The 23868-nt window shown below is 40.3% G+C and overlaps 1 protein-coding gene across 2 annotated transcripts; it reads left to right on the top strand.

Annotated features, from left to right (window-relative positions):
• Positions 1-420: 420 nt before the first annotated feature.
• zbtb7c (zinc finger and BTB domain containing 7C) lies at positions 421-20162 on the top strand. 2 transcript variants are annotated; one of them, XM_026296620.1, is made up of 5 exons: positions 421-581; positions 10041-10212; positions 16247-17008; positions 17109-17782; positions 18263-20162. In XM_026296620.1, the coding sequence occupies exons 3-5, from the start codon at positions 16274-16276 to the stop codon at positions 18882-18884; spliced, it is 2031 nt and encodes a 676-aa protein (XP_026152405.1). In that variant the 5' UTR covers positions 421-581; positions 10041-10212; positions 16247-16273; the 3' UTR covers positions 18885-20162. The 2 variants fall into 2 exon arrangements, with proteins under 2 accessions (XP_026152405.1, XP_026152403.1); XM_026296618.1 differs by lacking the exon at positions 10041-10212.
• Positions 20163-23868: the final 3706 nt, after the last annotated feature.

The raw sequence follows: 23868 nt of genomic DNA, 5'->3' as shown, positions 1-23868 counted from the left end.
GCTGCACATCAGCCACAGTTTGGCAACACTATTCTCACTGCTTCAGTTTTTCAACCCTAACATCTGGCTTGGCCTTTGCCCGAGCACTCCAGCCTCATTTCTGGCTCCAGATCTTCAGGCTAACCAGCGCTTCGGCTCTCCAACTCCTTTGTCCTCCAGCCCCAGCCCCAAGTATCAACTTTGTCTGTTCCCAACCATAATCATACCATACAGTCCAAGCTCGAAAGCAGTTTTTTAGGCTTGGCCTGTGATTGTGAGTGCGTGTCACTCCCCTCCCCTAAGCACAGGTGGACTTGTAGGGAATGCTGCCAAATACTTTTGGTTTAGAGGGAGGGAGGGGTGTTGGCTGAGGCTGGTGGGTGTAGCAGTTTTTGTTTTGTTGTGTTTCTTAGATAACCGTTTCATGGAACGGTACCTTTTCACTCCCCCAAATCACTGACACACCTTCAGAGCAAATTTGGGTCTGTTTCTCACCCGCTCTCACTTTCACAAGCCTGCCTGTGCTGAGACAGTCTTGAGTTTCCTGACAGGGACGGAGTACGTGAGAGAGGAACTGAAATCAAAACTTCTCTTCTTAAAAGGTCAGTAACATCTTGCTGTCTCTTTCACTCTCATTTCTTTTCTGCTTCTTTTTCTTCGTTGTACTAGTATTTCCCATATCCTAAAAAAGTCATAATGAGAGGTTCATATTTTCTGCGTGTTGTGGCAAAATTTCAAAGCATGCGAGAGCTGTCTGCAAGCCACTGAGCAGCAGAATCAGGCTAAAGGATGGCTGACCTTTTGTAGAGTCAGGTTCCTCTGTGTTCCCATTTTAAGTTGCAAATGACCCCACATCTCATACTTTTTCTAATAGAACAGAAGAGGGATGTCCAGTTATTCTCAGTGCTGTCCACAAACTTTCCCAAGCATATCTTGCAACAGATGTGCGCACAGTGCAAGCCTCCCTCTTCACATACTGCAACAGCCACACACAGAGAAGGAAGCAAGTGAAAGCATGACAAAGCTGAAAGAGACTGAAAGGCAGTTATCATTTCTACTTGTTACTGTAGCAACAGTTTCTGTAACTAGATGATGATTTATTATGCACAATTTCTATATAATATTTTTTTCTTGTCATCCTCATATTTTTGCAATAAATTTCTGTCTAAGTGGTGGTGCTGTAAGATTAAATTAAATACCCTGTGTATGCCACATCGCTAACTGACTGTTTAGTAATAACGCACAAAATGACATCTGTCTTCTGGGAATCTAGCCTTATCTCATCGGTTAACAAAACATACAGTAGAATCAGCTTTAAATTTAACTCCAGATACAGTGTCTCTATACAACAGATGTGGGGGCAGAGGTGTGACATTCAAAATTATTTGACTCTTCCTGTCTGTGAACCCCCCCCAATTCAAACAGTGTGACTGTTAACCTTTGAGTATTATTAAAAAAAGGTAATATAGTGCAGTGGTGGGAATGTTGCTATTTTAATCATTCCGCCAAGTCCAAAAAAAAAAAAAAAAAAAAAAATCAATCAGTAGTATTACTGTTGAATTACTTGAATTACTAGAATTTGCTATATGTCAACTGTCTGTCACACATTTTCCTGTCATGCTGTCTTGAGCTGTCATAACTGATGGGGCTTCAGTGGCTAATGCAAACTACTGAGTGAGCTCTAACTGGTCATGGCTATACATTTCAATTATATAAACGAACAGCAGTTATTCACAATGCCTGCTAGTTTCCAGCTGTGGTCTCACAACGTTTAAAGATAGAAGTAACACAGGATTGCAGGAGGCGAATTAGTGACAAGTACTTAAGGTCATGCCCTTTCTTTCCACTATCTGACACATGGCGAACAATTTATAGGAAACTACAAAAAAAGTGGCTTAACTAAGTAAGCCAGTGTAAAGTTTTGAGGTAATACCTAACTGAAACCAAACACACACGGCTCAGCCTGAAATGTTTATCAGCCTTTATCAATAATTGTAAAAAAGGAAGCAGAACCTATAGAGCTCTCTTCCTGTCACAGCGGGGGTTAGATGGGGATAACGACAAGTAGACACTACCATGCCAACTTGTCAAACACACTGACTACAGCCCTGTGTCTGTTTCTTTCTCTGTCCAGGATCCAGGATTATATGAACTGATCCTGATCCACGCAGGCCTTTTGTTACAGGGCCTCTCTTACATCAGTGTGTTTAACAACCATTACCGCAATCATTCATGGCTGTACAGGCTCACTTATAGAAAACTATACATGATAAGCCAATATTCACGTCACTATAAAGAAAGACCTTGTATTTGTACAAACATACATCCTAGTGAATGTGTAATGTGTGTTCAAAAGTACTTGCTTGATATAAAGAGAGACTTAGGTGTTGCCTTTCAATGTGTCAAGCGAATGAGCTTCATAATTGCAAACTGATGCAATGTGCTCATTATGAGACAGACAGAGAATGAGTCCACACGCCTTCTTCCCACCTGACAGCGTGTGGGCATGCCCATGTATCAGCATTTACATACACAATCTGATCTTAACCTTCTTTGGCACAGATGTCATCTTGTCACAGTTGTCTAAAATCAGATTCAGTGTTTTCAAATCCCGCTCAGACAAGCCAAGACAGAATCTGATCCTTGCAGCGATGTGCGACCCGTTCACTTAGGTGTGCACCCTCCAAATCTCTTTTTACGTTCATGTTAGTGTGTTTTCTTGTCTACTATTGCCGAGTAGCTGTTTGTGCATGCATGTGTGCGTGTCCGCCCTCCTCCGTAGGATCGAGGTCCAGGTTTTGTTATGTGGAGTTGGGCTGGGTGAGTAAGCCGCCCCTCACAGATGAATAGAGGATGGGAGGAGGCTTGAAGAGGCTGCCGTGGGTGGGAGGCCCAAGCCCTGCCAAAAAAGCTGCTTCTGTGGGATTTGTGTACTTTTGCGTTCCTCACGAAATACAGTGCCTGGCTCAAACGACAAAGCAGCCAGGGAGGAAGGCACTCACACTCTTAGAGGTTGACTCGATCGCACCCTCTCTGCTTTTCAAGCTATATACTTTCTTTCCGCTTACAATTTCTCCATTTCCACTGTTCTCTTCTTTCTCACACTGCCTCTGTGACTTTCACAGTTTGTTCCCCCCACTTTTCATTATTTTTCTTTAAGAATATTACTGGTTAATGATGTTAATATACTTCTGCTAAGGTCACTTGGTGCAAACAGTCTAACTGTGTAGCAAACTAAGTACAATCTTGTGTGATGCTTGACATAAACGACAGCATGTCTTGCAATATTATAATTTGTTTACATTATTCTCATGCATTGGATCAGTATATAACATAAGGAATATTTTATTTTACTGATTTGCAACATATCAGCTGCCAAATACTGAAGTTGTACTGGCAAAATATTAATTATGTAACATTGAAAATATGTCTTGCAGTGGTTTCTGTATTTCCTAGCAGACTTAAAGCCATCTGAGAAATATTTTTGTCACACATTTCAACATCTGAAATGTCAGCGGTGGCCACAGTTTATAATGTGGTTGTGCAATACAGCACTTTACATACAAATTGTGGGTGTTTCCTGAATGTTACCTCGATAATAGAGAATAAGCCCCTCTAACCACACCTCGCCTTGTCCTACAGTGACAAGTGCAAAGAGAAATGACTCTCAGCTTAGCAATCAGGAAAAATCATCGTGTAGTATATTAGAAAATGAAAGCTCTGCTTTATAGAACAAAGCTGCAAAGATGCTGCAGGGGAGCATATAGAGTTGAATGTCATTCAGCATCAGGGAGTTAGATGAAGAAAGAGAAAAAAGAGCATGATTTCATAATGTCTAAAAGAAAGATCTGGGTTGAATAAGTGGGTCCACCCACCTGTGTGTGTGAGAGGCAGCGAGAGAGAAAGCAGGGCTGCATGGCAGTTTTAGAGACATGAGTGTGTGGGTTAGGCTAGCTGGCCTGCTTATGCTATCTAATCACTGGGAGAGAAAGGAGAGCAGCATGCCTTGATCCACCCACCCACCCTAGACAAACAGCAGTTAGCCTGCTAAGTACTATATGTGCTCTGGGCCCTACATGGGGGAATGGAGATAAAATGTGACAGACTTTGCAGGTAACAGACATACAGCACAATTATGTCTCATTCTGTGCTGAAGAGAAAGAGAGATGTGTCAATGTGGAAACTACTATGGCTCACGACTGCTTGAGAGTGTGTGGCATGCTTGGTGTGTGTCAATGATGAACAAGTTGGCCATAATTCAGCACATTTTCTGGTAGACAAAACTAATGAGAGTTCATTGATTTTTTTTTTTTTAAAGCAAATTAGCCAAATTTGTTTTAACCCAAGGCTAATCTTTTAAAATGATTAATGGATTCACTCATTACATTGGCATATAAACAGGTCAGGTAACATTGCATTAAAAGTTTATTTTGTTTTCAATTATAAGCAGTCACGTTAACATGAATTGTGTTTCCGCTGTGTCAAATTCACATCTGCTTTTTTGTCATTTGAGTCAGATACAGATTAGTCACCTTTGTGATACCTGAGTGGGTGGGATGAGATTAGTTGTAAGTCCAAAAATGGTTGACATACGCATCACACTTGTGTATTTGTGAGCGTGCGTGTTGTTGAATATTGTCTTCTACCTCATACGTGTGTGTGTGTGTGTGTGTGTGCATGTATTTTTGTGTGTGTCATGATAGGCATCTGTCTCCCCTGCCCTGCAGCCTGACTGGTTTTAATTAGGAGGTGCCAGAGTGCCCGAGGGCTCTCCTGCTGACACACACGCACACACAAACATGCATATGCACACACACTACCTGAGGGCAGACAGAGGCTGTCCCACCAAGGCTGGCCTCCTTCTCGTTATCACCATAAGGAGTTGTCCTCATTCACCCCACGACCCTCCCAGCATGCTCACATGCTCACACACACACAAATATTCACACCAAGCCAATCAAATGAACACAACACAACACAACACAACACTGAAATGCATTCAGAAGCAGCAACATAGTGGTGAAGGCTGGGCTTGTTGCTGTTTCAGGTCCAGAATAAATTTCCATATATTAGCAAAGCCGTAAAAATAAAAGTGGACAAAAGTGGCCTCAAATATAAAAAAAATAATTATATTTGTCTTCAACAAACATCACCACAGACTTCCCAGTTATCCTCACACGCACAGCAGTGGGTTTTGGCCACCTGTGAAACACTGTAACTCTCTCCCAGCACTCGCAGTTCTAAATATGCAGCTTGTGTACTTTACCTCCCTTCTGGCAAAGCTTCCAATACTGATTGGGATGTTTGAAAAGAAGACAAAACAGGAGAAAGTTACAGTGAAGCACCAACAGACAGGTCAGCAGAAAGTAAACGCCCTCACCTCACTCACCCGAATGGCATGCTCCAAGGTGAGTTCTAATGACCTCAGTGCAATGACAGATAGGTGTGTGTCTCTGTGAGCATTTGTCTGTGATTGAGCGATACAGAGGTTACAGTGGGTTTGCACACATGCCTGCCTCCCTTTGTGTTTAAGCAGCACTGCATCTGTGCATGTGCCTCTGTCCTTGGACTTCTGGAGTTAGGGGGTGTAGACCAGGGAGGCTGCTGTTATGATCCATCTCTAGACTTTGAAGGATGATCCCTTTCCTGCTTCTCTCCCACACCTGGCTATGCCTGGCCTCTAGACACCAGGGTAAAGGCCTTAAGTTGGACTCTTCATGTTTTTCTGTCTCCATATTCATTAATCCAGAAAAGGCCTGTGAGGTACTTCCCTGAACTCATTTTCCACAGTGCTTGATAAAGTTAAATCTCTGTGTACAGTTGGCCAGTGAGCTATTACAGGTAACAGCAACCTGGAATTTAAAGCTTCAAGTTAGTATTAGCTGCTGAAAGAGACTGCTGTGACTGACTCACAGGGCAGCAAGCCCCTAAGTCCTGCATTAGGTGAGGATGAGGGTGATGACGAAGGACTGGAAAGAGCATAAGGGAGAGGGAGCGGTGTGGTTACTGAGCTTCAAACTGGTGCTAGCTTGATTTCCAGAATTTGCATATTCTGATTTTTAAGCTGCCAGTGAGCTGTCACAATAGTTACAATTACAAACACTTGGTTAAGATTATGAAACAGTTGTGCTCATGCTTTAAAACAATCTCTTACTTTCAGAATGTGCAGACAGCGTGAGCTTCAATAAAAGTCTATCAGAATGAAAATACGCTCCAACAGGACAATACACCATGTTACATTCACCGGACATTTTTGTCCAACTTCCTACAGTCATCTGGGAGTGTGTTAAAAAACAACAGGTGCAGGTGGAATTGGAAAACAGACAGCAGATTTCTGCATTACTAATTTTGACTCACACACCGACCCTGACCTTGTACTTACATGGAGTTTGTCTCACTATAACAACGTCCATCTTCCTTCTGTTGCTTTCACCATAATTACTATGGCTGTTATAGGCCTTAGTCACTTCAATGTAATCATATATAAAACACTCTAACTACTAGAGCACAATTACAAACACTTTTGCTATCTGATATTGTCAGACCACACTTTTACAAAATAAAGTCATTTTCAAGCTTAACCCTAACCCTTGGCAAAACTATCCCTTGCTTTGCTTTTGTTGTACCAGTAACAAAACAAACAACAAACAAAACATTTTTAGATGTTATTACAAATAAAGAATATTGTATATTCCAGCTGTTATAAGGAAACACTCATTACTTTTGTGTTACTCTATGACAATGATGTGATTACTGCATCCCTAAATTACTTTTGTATTTAAACAGTATTGAGGTGAATGGTGTGCAAATAAGTGTAATTTACTTTACCAGCTAAATAATGAAATAGGTCACAAACTGCCCCACCCCCCAAACCCCTTGTTTCATAAACCTTCAGCTCATAACTAAATGACTAACTCTATTGTTGTTTTGAAACTGGTAACACTGTGCAGAATAAAAAGAGATTGTCGAGATCAAAACAAGTGATTGAACATGGGGCTTGGGAATGCACACAAGCATGTGTGTGTAGGAAAAAGGTCTACTGAAACAGTATCGATGGGGTTTCTGTGTGTCACACAGTCTAACCTGACAGTTAAGCAGCCTGGGATCACAGTGATTACTACAGTAAGTAGTAACAGAGGAGCCTTTTTTAATCAAAGGTTTTCTATGATTAGCATTAAGTAATCTGCATTTAGGCCTAAATTTCAAGATGAATTTGTGAAAGGTGAATTTATAATCAGGACAAGCTTGTAAGTTACTGCATCCTTTTATTTAACCAGCACACGCACACTGGTGCTCTACAGGTTGTGACTGTAGTGCTGCCACAGTGCAGTCTGAGATATTGAGAGCTGATTTTAGTCAAGTTCAGATTAAATCTATTCTTAGAAATCTGCTCACTGTACAGTAAGTCGAGTTGAACACAGCATCAAAATCTCTACGACACGAACTTTATAATGCTTCTCAACCCATCCCCCATCCACCCCCCCCCAACGTGGTACCCTGGTAAGTGTATCTTGCTGAGCACAGCAGGTGGCAATAAACAGGTACACTGAGACACCAGACAGACAAAACAGATGACTCTTACTCAGCCCCTTGAATCCTCCTCTTGTGACTGTTAGCATTCAGACCGAGCAGCAAGATTCACCACTTCTTTGTGCAGTCTAGCACTCTAGAAGGAAGGAGGGAGAAAAGGAATCAATATTTAGCCTGATGATTGTACTACAGAAACACAGGAATCTGAAACATCAAGATTCATTTTTCATTTTCTTAAAACAACAAAACAGATTTCATACTTGTATGCTAATAGAGAAAACAGGTATTATCACAATATAAATCTGCCTTTCTGTCATAAAGTGAGATTTCTTTTTTTTTTTTTTTTTTTTTTTTAAAACAGCACATGTGACCAGTTTAGTCAACTGGTTAGTGTCTATCATGGTCTATGACAGTTTGCAGAACAACAGCCTGCAGTTTTAGAGAGTTCAGAACAAAACAGTCCACACAGGTACCACTTACAGTGCGTTGCTATGACGGCAGTGACGTGTTTAGAATAGATACCTGATCTTATAGGAAAGCAAGTGTTGTTTTTCTGGACGTTTGGCTGGCCTGCTAGCAGTTAGTGGCTAACCCTGTTTATATATACTAAATGCCAATGTGAGCTGGCTTCAGCCCTCACCCTGTACAAAACAGTGTAAACCACCAGGGCATGGACTGTGGTCTGCTTCGGTCCATGTTTTCCCCAGGGGGAAGTGGGCATAGCAGCTCGATGTACACTGTGATGTCTACTTGTTTGCAGAGGTTAACGCGACACAATTTGATTACTTTCAAAGTATGATTGTCGGTTGCGATTTGTGGGTGGTTAAGAATATTTTAACAGATTTGAAGGTTCGGTAACCACTAAGACAACAGTGGCTAACTGCACAGTCTACCTTCATGAATGAAAAACTTGAAGACTTGGATAGTTGTTTTAGGTTGCTTTGTTTTTAGCTCTATATGGGGAGAAACTAGACATTTTTACATGCACAGCCTATTGCTCAGTTAGTGGAACCTTCCTCATCTAAACCAGCTTAATTTAAAAATGAATGAATAAATAAATAAATAAATAAATAAAAATTCAAAAGGCGTGGTTCATTGATGTCATGCAGGAAATTGTAATGGTTGTTTCAGATCCTGTGAACGTGCCATGTCATGGTAAAATATTTTTCTTGTCTGTGAAAGCAGATACTAGAAACATTTGTTCTCCCTTGTTCTTCCTCTTCTTTCTTTTATTCTAGTTTCTCTTTCTGTGCTACAGTGCATCATAAACACACATAGGATGAAATAATATAGGAAGCTGAAAGCACTTTTAGGTATCATGGAGTTTTGGTGCCACAAACGTCTCCAAATGTCTCTCTCCTCTCCTCACATTTTCTAGATATGATATATTTAAAACTAAATTAAATCTAATCTAAACTAACTAATCTAAAACTCTGCTAAACAGGGTTCCTCAACTATACATTCTACTACAGTTTGTTTTTTTTCTACACCTTTCAGCACAAACTTCCTCCTCCTCTCTACACACTGAGGTGGTGGTGTGTTCACCAACTGTTACCCTGCTTCTGTACTTTCTGACTCAAATCTAACATTTGCCTTCTGCTCTCTACAGCCTGGTTTTTGAAACCTGGTTTAAAAACACATGAACACAAAAGTAAAAAGATATATACACGGTTGTGTGTGGTATTTTCCAATATTTGAGGTTTATTTCCGTCTCAGATGGAGTAAACCTTTAAGTAATATTTCCTTTCACATTAACACCTTTGTCTGCATCAGCCATTTTTGAGTACAGTGGTTGACACATGCAGGGTTCTCAGAGGGCTGGTTAAATGCTAATTTTATTACAGAATTGAACTTGTGGTGTGACAGCATGTAAGAGAAGAGAGAGAATTGCAAGGCTCTAGTTAAAACAGGTGTCAAACTCAAACGAACTGGCGTCGAGTAGCAGTTCTGTTTCTGCTTCAGTAAGTCCCATCTCAGCTTGAGACTAACCAACAGAGGTGCACAAAATAGTTTTCCAACTTTTCTCTCTCTTTTTCTCCTTTCCTTTTTTTTTTTTTTTACTCTCTCTGTCTCCCCAAACAACCCCTTCGAGTTTCTTTGCCCCGGTCCCTTTATACCAAAATCCACTCTAACACAACTAAAAATTCATTTTGTCTGACCTAAATCAGAGGGTGTCTGCGCCATGGCCTTATTACACAGTGCGCTTAAACTTGTGTTGTGGAGGAGGATGGGGTATTATTATCTTCCAGCTACCCACCCTGCTATAAAAACTAGTGGTGCGACATCTCCACAGCGCAGTGCTGCTGCCCTCCCTCCCTTCCTCACTCTCTCGCTCGTCCTACATGAGCCACACACAACAGTAAGCCTGACTCTAAACTCCACACTAGCCACGCTGCTACACAGACAGACCCAAGAATCACACTCTGCTCTCCTCTGCTGCGCTGCTTTTGCTTCTCTCCATTGGATATTCCTCCTTGAGTGTTTTCTTTTTTTTTTCCTTTTTTTTTTTGTGAATGGGCATCCGTGGCCAGTGTAAGGAGCTTGTGAATGGACTGCCTGGCTGACTGATTGACAGACTGGCAAAGAGAAAGGCAGCTGTGTTTCTGTTAAAGAGGGCAATGCTGAGAGGTCAAACGAGGAGCCACAGATCCTTTTGGTAATCTGGGAATACAAAGACACGTGAGGGGAGTCGTGAAACTGAAGGTACGGTAGGTGCTGAGAGCTGTGGAATGCTGGAGAACGTATCAAGACATGTGTGAATTTATGTGGATGCCAGACTTCTGGAGCACGCACATGGGTGTGGGTTTGCACGTATATGTCCATAATCATTTGTCACAGTCTTACAGACGGTGTGTATGTGTGAACAAGCTTGCACTGGTGCGCTATGTTAGTGTGCACGTGTGTGTCAGAGTTTTATCTGAGTGTAGCTTTCTGCTGTACATCATAAAGGCCTGACAAGGTGCAAATAGAAAAGTCACTTAATGGCTCATGTAATTATTTAGCCAGTAGTGTAAATACCGTGCTATAACATTCTGGAAATAGCATGAGCGTTTATAGCATCACAACATGTCTTTGAGATGTCAAACATAGTAGTTTTAGAGGTCTTAAGTATGTGTTTTGTCTCCAGCAGTAATTATACATCTCACATTTAGATATTCCATATCTACAGTGTATGACATTCTCCTTTAAATCTGAAATAACAACTCAGGTAATTCATAAAGTTAGAGAAGATGTTTGGGAGTATACGCAAAATAAAAACATGTTATGGCTTTGAGACTGAGCTGTAAATTATTGTTTACTACAAGTCAGCTCATAGACCTCTAGCCTCATGTAGTTACAAAATGCTATGACCAGTATTGTCATTAGAATTGTTTGCCAGTTGTTTTTTCATTCAGATTTGTTTTTAGTCACTCAAATCTTTATTATAATTATGAGATCATTCTAAAAATGCTGGTTACAATTCACTGAAAGGGGAAAATAGAATGCAGAGAATTATCGTCAGATAAAATTATACATACGGTAACACTTAATGATGGTGGTGTATCAACAAATGTCACTTTGAAAAAGTACCTGTAACTTTCTCAATGAGCTCAAAAACTAGAACAGGAAATTTATTACAGATGAACGTCATACCACACATTTCCTTAATCACATATAGCTTTATAGCTAATATAGTTTTATTCATTCTGGTTGGTTCACCTGCCAGTGTGTAATAATTGATTGATTTTAACATTTGAAAACTTCATTATTTTCATAATACATGATAGTAATTATTATATGAACTGACCTAGGTAAAAAAGGTAAAAACACAACAAAAAACACAGACATTAAATAATTTTGAGTGTAAACCGCAGTAATCTCCATGGTTTCATTCTTTAAAAATTTTATATTGTTTTGTTTTCTTATGGCATTAAATAAAACTGACTTTTGCTCATTTTAGAGGTTTTTATCCTACCCAAAGACAGAAAAACAACGTAAAGCAAAAAAAAAAAAAAAAAAAAAAAAACAACCAATAATGTAGAAAACAAAACAATCAGTGAAGCGATATTCAGCAGCAAAACATAAACATTTGTTTACTTTGGGGGGTAAGAGTGATAATGGTGTGTAGCTATGGGCTCCCCTGAAGGCTCGAGAGATGACACTCAGCGTGAACAAGCTCAATGAGGAGCGCAGTCAGTTAAATTGGCCTCCATATCTGTTAAGACCAGATTTAGTATTTACATCAAAGCAATTTGTTTTGTCATACTTATGACTATATAGTAAGTATGAATTAAATCCATAAACTGTTGAGGTCTATTCCAGTGAACAATGAAATATAAACTTCCTGCATATGCTTTAACATTAACACAAATCTTCTTTAAAGTAAGGAGTTGTTCAGCAAGAGTTTAAGAAATTTGTTTAATGCATTAGCTGCTTTTCCACCAAAATGATAACTAGTATACACCGATACATAATTATATTAATGACTGCAGCACACTAACATCTTTAAACCCATATGTTTGAGTGAATTATGATATAAATATGCACCAAACTGTTAATTTCACTACGTTTTGAATGATTCTCAGCTTTTAAGGAAAACTCTTACAGTTAAATACTCAAACTGGGCCATGACATTTAAAGATTACACATTTACACAACATATTGTGTAACTAGCCATATATACTGCTCACCTGCTGTAATTGACATCAATTAAGATAAAATTGAGCCCTATGTGACCTATGGGCTGCAGATAATTTATTCTTAAAACATCAATCAAGAAGGAAGGCAGAATCTCCTCGAGAAACAGGTCTACTGGTGTTTTCCTGGTGATAATGGACTAGCCTACACAGTACTAGGGTAAATAAATGTCCTCTCCTAATAAGGGGGTGAATTGTGGCTGTCAATACTGTAAATTATTGGACGTCCAATTGTCCATCTGTGACAGTTGTTTAGCTTGTAGCAGTTAGCAGTGTTTGCTATGGGCAGTCAGTGACAGGGGTAAACTTTGGCTGCTGGTGATTTAGCATGTGGGTCAGGTGGATGCACTGGCCTGACAGGGATAAACTAGGCTTTGGGTTTTGTAGCTTACAGGCCAAATGAGTGTCTGCCCGTGACAAGAGTTGAGATGGACATTAGCTGCTGATTTGTGGCCTGAGCGGTCAGGGCTGGGGACAAGTTAGCCGCTCTACTCTGGGCATAATGATGATACAGCTGCACCAGGGACAGGCAGAGGAGGAGGAGAGGAGGAAGAGGAGAATTATTAAGAGGAGGAGGTGGTGGTGGTCAGAGCCCGGAAAGCAGATGAAGTTCTTGGGAGAAAGACGAGACTGAATGGAGGTGACACATAATTTGGGGTGGGAGTGCTGAGTTGAAAGTGTTAGTGACTAAGTGAGGCATGAGCGGAGACGTGGCCGGTACAGGCAGGCAGAAAGAGAAAGACAGGAAGCCAGTCAGGTCAGTTTAGTAATTAAGTTAATACTGATCTAGTATCACTCATTGGACTGAAATCCTTGTTAAAGACATGAAATCAGTGATGTTCGTGCACACGCCCAATGACTTAAACCATTTATTTACTTAAGATTGTTTCACCTACTGGCAGATTGTTATAGGCTGACAGCCATTTATTGAATCAGCATTATTACTAAAGGAAAGGTTTAATTGTCCTTCCATGACTCTGCCAGAATAGTAAGACTGGGCAGCTAGAAAAGCCAAGTGACTTAAACAATAATTATGAGAGCCCTTTCACAAGGTGTTCCCACCCTGACTGCTCTAATGGGTGGGGGGGTGTTTGTAAAGGGTTAAGGCTGTTTGGCTGATGAAATGTCGCTCCAGGACCTTGTGGTGGGAAAGCTGTGCCCTCCTCCCCTCCCTGTCTATGTGGCACATCCTCCTTAGATCCTCTCCACATTGTAATTAGGGGCCGGCCGCTAAGAGCTAGTGCTAGCTAGTGGCAGGCAAACAGTGGGAACAGTGGGGAGTGGTGCTCACTGGGGCACAAGGCGAACAAACAGCAACAGCAGCACGTGTCCCATAGTTCGAGGAGTGGGTGGGATGGGTCAAGAGCAAAAGAATGACAGTGGGTTCGCCAAGCCCTCCCAGTCAGACTCTTTTTCTCGCTCTCTTATCCACTCGGTGTTGTTCCAAGCTCTGCACTATTGTTTACCTTGGCAGGCTGTTACAGGGAGGGGCCCCTCCGCTGATGTTTGTGCAACCTGTTAGGGAACTTTTAGGGCCATCTGATCTCTCCCTTGTTCTCTCACTGGAGATTCTCTCACCTTTTACCCAGGCCATAAATTTTATGCAGTTACATGTGGTGTGACATACAGAAAAAAAGATGTTGCCCTATTTTTCATAGAGGCAACAGAATTCTGTGCAGTAAAAAGTAGTTTTAATGTGGCGTAGGTGGGATGTTACCTGGGTTCACTGCATAGCGTTTGCACCACACTTTGGTACTTGGATGAAACTTAATACAGACAGACTCTCCTTTGTTTTCATTGCCCATGTTTCTTTCTTTAAAGTACGTCACCTCATAAGTTTGCCTGGCCACTGTAACTTTCTCTGTCACTCTTTTGTTCCTGTGTCCCCTCAGTTTTGCCGCACACAGGTTTGTGGGCCTAGATCCGATGCCACCACCCCCTCTATAGACATCTTAATTATGTCCACACTGTATCAATGCATGAACATAGCAACAGTTACCTAGCAACAGGAATAACGACAAGAAAAAACTACATGTAAGATTGGTATCCAAGTTGTATACCTGCAGGTGAACTAACGGAGTTTCTAAAATGGTTATATTATTTTTTTTCCTTTGGTGTGATCTGCTGCCGTACAAGGAAAGAGAAAGTGAGATGGAGTGATGTGTATCCGTATGTGTGTGTGTGTATGAGTGGAGCGTGTGTGGGTTGGGGGGGGTGTATATATCTGTGCGGCTTCAACCCTGGCTCATTTAGAGCCAGTCAACAATGTAGCTGTGGTGAACAGGGCCGCTTCGAAGTATTTATCTACACATGCCTCCAGTGACCACCAAGTGTGGATGGCTAAGTTAAGCTCTATTCATAGATGTGAATGAATGAGCACTCTGCCAGAGGACATTTTATCACTGTAACTGTAAACAGCAGCACAGTGAATCAACAAGTATAAGCTCAAGCAGCAATGGAATGATGATTCAAAGTGAAGAGATTTGTTTGCACATTGAGACAAAATCTATTGTATAACGTGCTATAAGTCAAACCAGTGAGAGAGGACAGACTGCAAAGTAAGCATCTTGACAGGATACAGTATCTAGAGTACAATCTGACCTGTTTTGTTAGTCTCTTCATTTCTCACCACATCCCAATCTCATGCAATGTATTGGCTTGTGTTGTGCGCATCTCTGGTACAGACAGACAAGAGGGATGGACATCGCAAACGTAATCACAGAAACTTTCACACATTTATCATCACAGCATCACTGGATGTTTGAGTGTCAAACTTTTTTTTAAAGTCAGACACTGATTTGTCAATCTCTCAAAGCTGTAACATTTTCTCAAACGGAATCATAACACATTTGAGATTAAATATTACCCCATGTGTTTGCTCAGAATGAGACATGTTGTATTTACCACTTGTTGTCTTTGCTGCACACATGGCACACCAGCATGCCTACAGTATAATTTAATAATCCTAGACTGTCACTCTCCTTGCGTTATAACAATATCAAATTCAGTTAAGAGCATCCCCCTATCCAAATATCGATGCTGAATGTAAGCTGCTTTCCACCAGTGACACTCCATTTCAAAGCGAGGTGCAGACGTGAGTCGAGGTGTTGACCACTTGTCACTCCTATTGCATTATTTAAATTAATGTTTCAGCTCATGTCTCATAGCTGAAGTGAAGTTTATGATATTAAACCTTTGTTAGGTGGTATTAAATGAATTCACATTCACTGCTCTGTGTTGAAGTGACAGTTAATGTGAGAAATCATTAGGTACAGGAAATCAAACAGGGGATGTTGGCCGTCTTGCATAGATCATCACCGCATGAAAGAGTTAAGCATCTGTTTTTCGGAAAGATAAATCTCTAGTGAATTTTTCAACATCTCAGATGGTCTTTTAACATCACAGGTTTTGATAAAATGCTTTCCGGCCATCTGGAACTGAAAAATAAAAACCTGTCTGCTGCAGAAGATTTTCCTTGTTGCTGGGGCTCTATTTTCTAAACCAAACGAAGATGGTACCCTTGTGACGTACAGTGTATTGCAATACTAATTTGTTGGTAAAGGATTATTTACACTGGAAGTCTCAATGACAATCGCGTTCACAAGAGCAGCCAGAGAATAAATGGTACAACAACATGTTTTTAAATCTTTCGTATTTTCTTACTTAAAATAAAGCATTTAGATTTTTGTCTTGCACAAACTGACCATGTGGAGAGTTTATGCTCATCTTTTTGGGAAGTGTGGCAGATCCAATAGTTTTTGATTCAGACAGTCTTTTCCAGAACAACATTCAAATTGTTGAAAATGCTAATGTGGCTTTATGAATGTTATTCATTTTTAAGAAAACAGACATCTATTTCTGTGTTAATACATGTGATGGCACAACCGGAGGCAGATTTTAACAAAAGAGAAAGATTGTTCCTAAAAATAAAATAACTGTTGGGGGATTAAAGGAGTTTTGTAGACCAAAATATGGGTTCCAAAAAATTACAATCTTCTTCGGTGTTTGCCATTCTTTTGCATGTGTCACTAAACGGGTCATTGCTCTTGCCTCCCATCTAGATAACCACCAGAGACAGGGAGAGGAGAATGGTTCATCACAGAGAAGATGATTTGATTGGGATCCCTTTCCCGAATCACAGCAGCGATGTCCTCTGCAGCCTCAATGAGCAACGTCGTGACGGACTGCTCTGCGATGTCATCCTCATCGTCCGTGACCAGGAGTACCGCACTCACCGCTCAGTTCTGGCTGCCTGCAGCCAGTACTTCAAGAAGCTCTTTACAGTAGCTACCACTGACGGGGGAGATCATCATCATCATACAGCGGCTGTGTATGAAATTGACTTTGTAGCTCCAGAGTCTCTCACAGCGATCCTGGAGTTTGCCTACACCTCTACTCTGACAGTGACGGCGTCCAATGTTAAAGAAATCCTGAATGCAGCTCAGATGCTCGAGATCCCCTGTATCATCAACGTGTGCCTGGAGATTATGGACAGCGGGGGTGGTGGTGGCAGAGGTGGAGGAGGGAGAGAGGAGGAGGGAGAAGAGGATGAAGAAGAAGAGGAGGATGCAGAGGAAGATGAGGAGGAGGAAGAAGAGGAAGAGGATGAAGAGGAGGATGTAGGGTCAAGAAAGGACGACCATGAAGAAGAGGAAGACAATGTTAGTGAGAGGTCACTGCAGTCATCGGAGAGCAGGGGGGAGCAGACGCCTCCGGGGACAGAGAACTCTCCACCTCCAAGCACCTCCACATACCACCAGCAGTTTGCCCTACACAGAGAGTCATCCCAGTCACAGTCTCCAGACAACATGAGAGGGAAACAGGTATGTTTCATTGGATGTTTTTTTTTTTATAAATACTGTTTTTCCAAAGGAAAAAAAAAGGGCTGAAAAGTTGAAAGGTTTATGCTGCCTTATGTTGCAGGAGAGCATGGAAAGTCGGGCGCTCAAGGATTTCTCCATTGAGTCTCTTCTCCAGGAAGGACTGTACCCACGTATGTCAGCACTGGACAGGAGAGCCAACTTTTCTCCTCTCCTCCCAGGCTTGTACCCTTCAATGTGGGCTGCTGACTTCCCAGGCTTCCCTCAGCAGCTCCTGGACCCTGGCCACCATCAGCATCCTCATGCGGGAGTCTCACCACAAACCAGGCTGCCCCACACATTCCCCACCTCTTCACCACTTGAGGCCTCAAGGCCCCTTGATCTGGCTGTGAAAAGAGAGATCATAAAAGAGGAGATGAAAGAGGAAGTCCCACCCAGTCTGCTACATGGCGACTTCCTCAAAGAGTTTGTCAGCTCGGGCCTGGGCAGCACCATGAATTCTGGGTCATTGCCATCAGAAGGTCATGCTCTGGGTCCGATTAAGGATGAAGCTGATTTCCGGTCATACCTTAGCTTCCTAAGCTCTGCATCTCACTTAGGGGCGCTGTTCCCTCCTTGGCAGCTGGAGGAGGAGAGGAAGATGAAGCCTAAAGCATCACAGCAGTGTCCTATCTGCAACAAGGTTATCCAAGGAGCTGGGAAACTGCCACGACACATGAGAACCCATACAGGAGAGAAACCATACATGTGCACTATCTGTGAAGTACGATTCACCAGGTATGTGAAGCAACACTTATCACTTGTTGATACTTCCGAGTGTTTCACATTAACAGGCCACATAAAAAATCATCTTGAGATCTTAATGTTCCTGCGCGCTTTGACTACAAGGCACAAGGTTGCGTAAAACAGCAGAGTTAACGGAAAAGTACCCCATGTTCTTTTGACTGAGGTTAATCTATTCTCACCTCATTTGAATATCAAAGAGCTTAAAGTGGAAAGCCCCCTCCGCTGGTTTCTTTGCATTAGTGATATCTCAGTCATCTACATCCTCCTCTTTTGGCATATTTTCCACCTCTATATTAGAGCAGAGCCCTGACAAGAACTGACTAGGCCATCCTTAAATGCTGACTTTGATGAAATGCAGTCAGTTGTGCTACAAAATCAAAAAGAGCAAAGAAATGTGGTATCGTAACATACGTGTTAACCTGACCACCCACAAGACTGTGGTATCAAAACATGTTTTTGTTCTTTTCTCAGGCAAGACAAACTCAAGATTCACATGAGAAAGCACACAGGTGAGCGTCCCTACATCTGCCTCCACTGCAACTCCAAGTTTGTCCACAACTATGACCTGAAGAACCACCTTCGTATCCACACGGGTGTTCGTCCATACCAGTGTGAGCACTGCTACAAAAGTTTCACACGGTCTGACCACCTACATCGACACATCAAAAGGCAGAGCTGCCGCATCTCGCGCCCCCGACGAGGACGAAAGCCAGCTGCTTGGCGGTCCACACCTCCCAGCAACTTCCTGTGCCCTCCCACTGCCACCACTAACCGGTTTGAGGGGAATGGGTTAAACCTTGCGCACCAGGGTATCAAGAGTCACGGACTTGGGGAGATGCTCAGCCTTGGCAACAGAGCTCTGGGCTTTAAGAGTGTGGACGGTGCGGGAAGAGAGAGCAGGGAGGAACGGCGAGCAGAGGGAAAGCACATCACAGAAGAAGAGAAGACAGGAGCAGGGAGGCAGAGGGGAGTGTTTGCCTTCGCCCTGGCTGGAGAAGAAATGCTTACCCACTCTCCATTTTATGCTGCAAACTCTGACCCGTGGACCATGAGACTGGAGCATGCTCCACCCATCCCTGAGCCAGCCAAATGAACTCTGGTCTGTACAGGAAGAAAAAAAAGACAAGAAAGAAAATCTCTTTAATTCCATGTGTCTGTTCTGCTCCAGAAAGATAAAGCACCTTTTTTAAAAAGTGAAAGAGTGAAATCAATGATCCTGCTGATGTGTCAGTGGTATATGAGAGTGGTCTTTTTTTTCTTTAAAAATACATTCCGATGAAACAACAGATGCAGATCTCTAACAGATGACAGATGTCATGCTGAATAATTGTTTCAGCCCAGTAAATGTTTACAGATTCTTTGCTACCATTTAAAAAGAAGCAAACATTTGACACTGCAATTGAAAACAAACAAATGCTGTAAATGATCTGAATTATTTATCTACAAGGATGTCTAAATGCTTTTAATTGAAAATTACATAATTAAAAGACACTTTTATTTTGAAAAGTATTCATAGTGTAAGGAAGAAAATGTAATTCTACACCCAGACCACAACCTATATTGTGCTTGTTAAAATTTTGAATTATTGACTGTAATGAATGTAAAATGAATGATTACACATACAAAAATAATCAAAGCATAAATAACATTTCAGTCTTATCATGGAAAAAAGTGGCATATGTATAACTGAAATAAAATACAGCTTAAATGAATAAATAAACTTTTACTGAAGGAATTCATAGCAAGTTTTACTTTGGATAGTCATTTTTAAGTATTAAAAAAGAGCAGTGTTAAAAAAGCTTTTACAGCAGGGCGCGGTCCGGCACATCCTAGTACAAGTATGTTTGATTTCAAACTGGTGATTTAAAAATGTCCCAAAATTAAAAGAAACCCACTTGAAGTTTAATAAATCAGGATTTTTGATAATGTGTTATTATTCTTTCACTGCCTTGTTCTGATTTAAGCTCCTTGTCTGCACTATTGTACATAGACTTAAACTTTTGGCCATGTTGGTGTTAATTATGGTTGCGTTGCTGGTGATGTATGAAAAATGCTCTTAAAAGACTTTGAGGCATCCATCCAAAGATGTGTACTTTGATATTTCAGACTTGAATAAAACTTTGGTTTAATGTTTATGAATATGTGTCTTCACAAGATGTACATTTCTGACTAATCAAACTGCCGCTTTAGCTATATAGTATGCTTGTGTTTTTTCTGCTGCAACAAATCAAAAAGGTTCAACTCTGGTTTTCATATACGATTCCTTTGTGATTTGTGTATAAATAAGTTTTAAAATGATTTGAATTGAAATGGGAAAGTATTTTCTTGCTATTTATGCATATTTAAATGAATGAGCCTTGGCTATATTTTGCAAATCTGTTTTATAAAGACACTAAATGTTGAACTTTGCTCTTGTCTGGAAGTGTTATTGCCGTGAAATTGTCAAAGTCTCTTTTTTTAGACCTTGACAGTGACGACATTTACGGAAAGTGAGAACAATTTTGTCGGATCTCACTTCTTTATAGCATTGCTTGAGGTGATGTTCATTTACACTAAATAAATTGAAGTGTGTGTTTATTGCTTAAAGTCCAGTAAATAAATGCAAAACACGAACTACTTAATTTTTCATAAAAGTGGGGGAACATTAAAGTTTTAGATTAGCAATTTTAATTAATATATTTAGATTCTTAACAAGATGGTAGTGGGATCTTGGTGGCTTGTTGAGCGCACAATTATGTATCATCTTAAGAGGCTTGAAGTTATACTTTAGCATTACAATGGGAGAAAAATTAAAATCAAGCATTAAAACTTTGTAGAGTTGGTACGCTGACACTATACTTCACCATTGTATACTGTTCTCACCCACACAAATAGGACTCCAGGGGGAGCCAGCTCATCAGCTGGAGACTAATAGGTAGGTAGTAGTTGCTCAACAACTGAAATCCCTGCTGAGGTCAATTTGTTATTTGTGTCAAAAATAATAATGTATGAAATACATATTTGTCATTAATAGTCACTGATGACACACAGCTAATGTGGATGAAATGTTTAAAGATGAGAGACGTACAGGACATAGTACTACACTAGCACTCATCTGATATGATTATGTGTTAGAAACAGCTAAAATAAAATCAATCATACAGTCCTCCCTGAACTGAGCCAGAAACACACTGAGTTATATAAAAAAAACAAACAAACAAACAAAAAAAAAAATCTGTTACATGACGAGCAGTAATGTTTAAAAGAAATTAAAATACTAATTTACATATCAGAACGCTCTTACATCCTTGATTTCAGCTACAGTATAAAATATATTTAAGATGACTGATGCAGTTGAGACATGATGAGATCGAGCTGGGGGTAACTGGGCAGACATTTGAGATCATGTTTTTCTTCACAAAATATTCACATCAGATAAATGATATTCCATTTAAGACTGTACAGCAATGTGGTTTAAAGAGATGTATCAATTCATAACTTCCTATTACTGATCCAGGCCAGTCTAATTATATTGAACTTGTGGATTTATTTTTAACTGTATTTTAACTGTAACATACTTTTTTACAGTTAGATAGGTCAACAAACTTGTTAGTGAGTGAAAGTTTATGCCCTTTAAATACATGGTTACCCATCGAGAAAGTGAAGGTTCTATTCCAACTTGAAAAAAGGTTTTGGCATTTGTCTTAAAAACTCAGCCTTTGTTTTCTCACAAAATCCTTTTCGTGACTGTAACTGCAAACTTCCTTGGCTGTGGCTCATACTGTACTCTTAGGTTTCTTTGCCCTGACCTCTAGTGGAAAATACATGGTACTGTAAACTGACTGTTTATATTTCCTAATATTGAAAGAAAATTTAAAATATATATTTATATAAGTATCAAATAAAAATTAGGCCTAATATTGGGATGAAGATGTTGATATGACCCATATCCATATAAGATTAACATGCTGGAAAACTACAGCTTTTCAATACACCATAGAATCGAATATAGACTATTTTACACCCAGTGGCTAATTATGAAATCTTGGCTGTTTAAAATATCTCTTCTCTTCTGCTACAGCTTCATCCCTCTGGAGGGCGCTAAAGCAAAAGCTTTTACTACCAAGTGAAAATTCATCTGCTTTTAGACCTAGTAATTAACATATACATAAACCACAGAAATAATATTTTACAGATGAGGTGTCTTTTCTATGAATGACATAGTGAGAAGACAATAAAATGTTAAATGGAAGACAGTAAAGAGACTGTGGTGGAAGGTTTTTATAAAGCGCAAACCACATCCTTTCATGTGGGGCAGAAATGGTCTGCAGCATGTGCTTTCAGATGCTATCAGATATGATTTCAATCATTTCTTTACATAGAGTTTATTGATTAGATGATGGCTGTTTTAGAGTTTTTCTAAGAGGACTAACATCTAAATATCCCTGATAATGAGGTGATGGTGCTCCAATGAGTAAAGTTTTAAAATTAGAATTAGATTACGGTAATGAGCAATAATCCTTATTTAGCCCATATAAAATATTGCATTACCCTTCAGAAAAATGTGATTTGTGTATGTATAGGCTATAGAATGTGAAACATAACACTTGCAGTGAAAAACACAGAATTATTAGCCAACTCTACAGTTTGTCTCACCTAAGGCTGGGCATTATGGCCACTAATATACTGCTCAAAAAAAGTTAAAGGAATGCTTAATAATCACAGTATAACACCAAGTCAATTCAACTTCAGGGACGTCCATCTGTTCATTTAAGAAGCACAAGTGATTGTGAATCAGATTCACCTGCTTTAGTACACAAAAGTGACAACAGGTGCAATGAAGGGGAAAAAGCAAGACAACCCACAACAAGAGAATGGTCTGGCCTGTGATTTCCACAGCCGCTACTTACCCTTATTGTTCTGAACAAATCATACAATGTATATTAGTAAAGATTTTCTTGTATAATTAGTTCATCAAGAGCCAATGTATGACTTGAGAGTCCCCTTAATTTTTTTGAGCAGTATATTATCACAAGTTATAGTGATGAATAATCTATAAATCTTGCCTTTTAACCAGAATTTTGAAGGACATGAGTTTAAGATGCTACATAAATCACAGTATTTGTTAAGGATTTAAGTCATTTATCTCTGAACCAATAATGGTCTGACATGCAGAGCTACATGTCAGGAGTAGTGACAGACTTCCTCCTCTGCTGACAGTGCTGCTCATCTGAAATGTTTCCATTCTACACTTTGACACACTTTAACCAAGCCTTTAAACCACGACTTCTGCCCACACCATTTCTTATTGGCTTCTAGTCAAACTATAAAAGATGAAAATGTGCTGTCTCCTTTCTGCTCCTCTCTTCATCATGCGTTAACTTTCTGTAACCACCTCTTATGTTATCGGGTCGGTTTGACCCATTATCTATCATCCAATTTGTTTCTCATCTCTTGGTTACCTTGTTAGGCTTCCTCATCCACAAAAAAAATGGTTTTTAATATTTTTGGTGTTGGCCTCTGGGCCTTTTTTTTCAGTCAGTATACCCCTCAATTTAAATTTAAAAAAAAGTCAAATGAACCTCAAAAGAATCATATACATGAAAGGTTGTTGTGTTACCTGACTGTTACTGAAGGGTATTAGAACACATCTCTTAAATAAATGTATTGATTTTTTCATTTTAATATTATTAACTGGTTTTTCTCAGGGATGCCACTCGCAGCTTTGTCTGTGTAAATCTGTAGATTCCAGATGATTTGGATTTATGGTGTCAGTTTTGGCTCTAATTATTGCTAAAACGGGTCGGTGCGGACCTTAACACAAGAGGAAGGTTAAACAGCGAAAAGCTGCTTGTTGGTGACTTTGGGGACTTGATGTTTGTTTATGCCGCGAGGGCTGACGGTAACTTTACCTTCTCACGTGGTCGAAAATGTTTGCCGTGTTTTCCGTCGTCGCCGGTTGGTACAGCTGTTAATTAACTCTGCCTCTGCTGTTTCTCCAGCTGTGGAAGTCCAAACCACCGTTTAGTTTTCTCACCGCCTTTCTCCCGGTTTTGTTGTGACATGTGACTCTGATGCTGCTCACCTGTTCATCAAGG

This window comes from Mastacembelus armatus, chromosome 12 (assembly GCF_900324485.2).
Source record: "Mastacembelus armatus chromosome 12, fMasArm1.2, whole genome shotgun sequence".
Lineage (NCBI taxonomy): Eukaryota > Metazoa > Chordata > Actinopteri > Synbranchiformes > Mastacembelidae > Mastacembelus > Mastacembelus armatus.
Note: the sequence above shows the minus strand (reverse complement) of the source record. Positions and strands in the feature narration are given on the sequence as shown.

What these genes read in the sequence shown, in the direction of transcription:
- zbtb7c (XM_026296618.1), top strand. Translation starts at nt 16,274, where the DNA reads ATGGTTCATCACAGAGAAGATGATTTGATTGGGATCCCTTTCCCGAAT. An exon ending in ACAACATGAGAGGGAAACAG is followed by an intron (nt 17,009 to 17,108) that starts GTATGTTTCATT and finishes CTTATGTTGCAG; the next exon opens with GAGAGCATGGAAAGTCGGGC. An exon ending in TGTGAAGTACGATTCACCAG is followed by an intron (nt 17,783 to 18,262) that starts GTATGTGAAGCA and finishes TTCTTTTCTCAG; the next exon opens with GCAAGACAAACTCAAGATTC.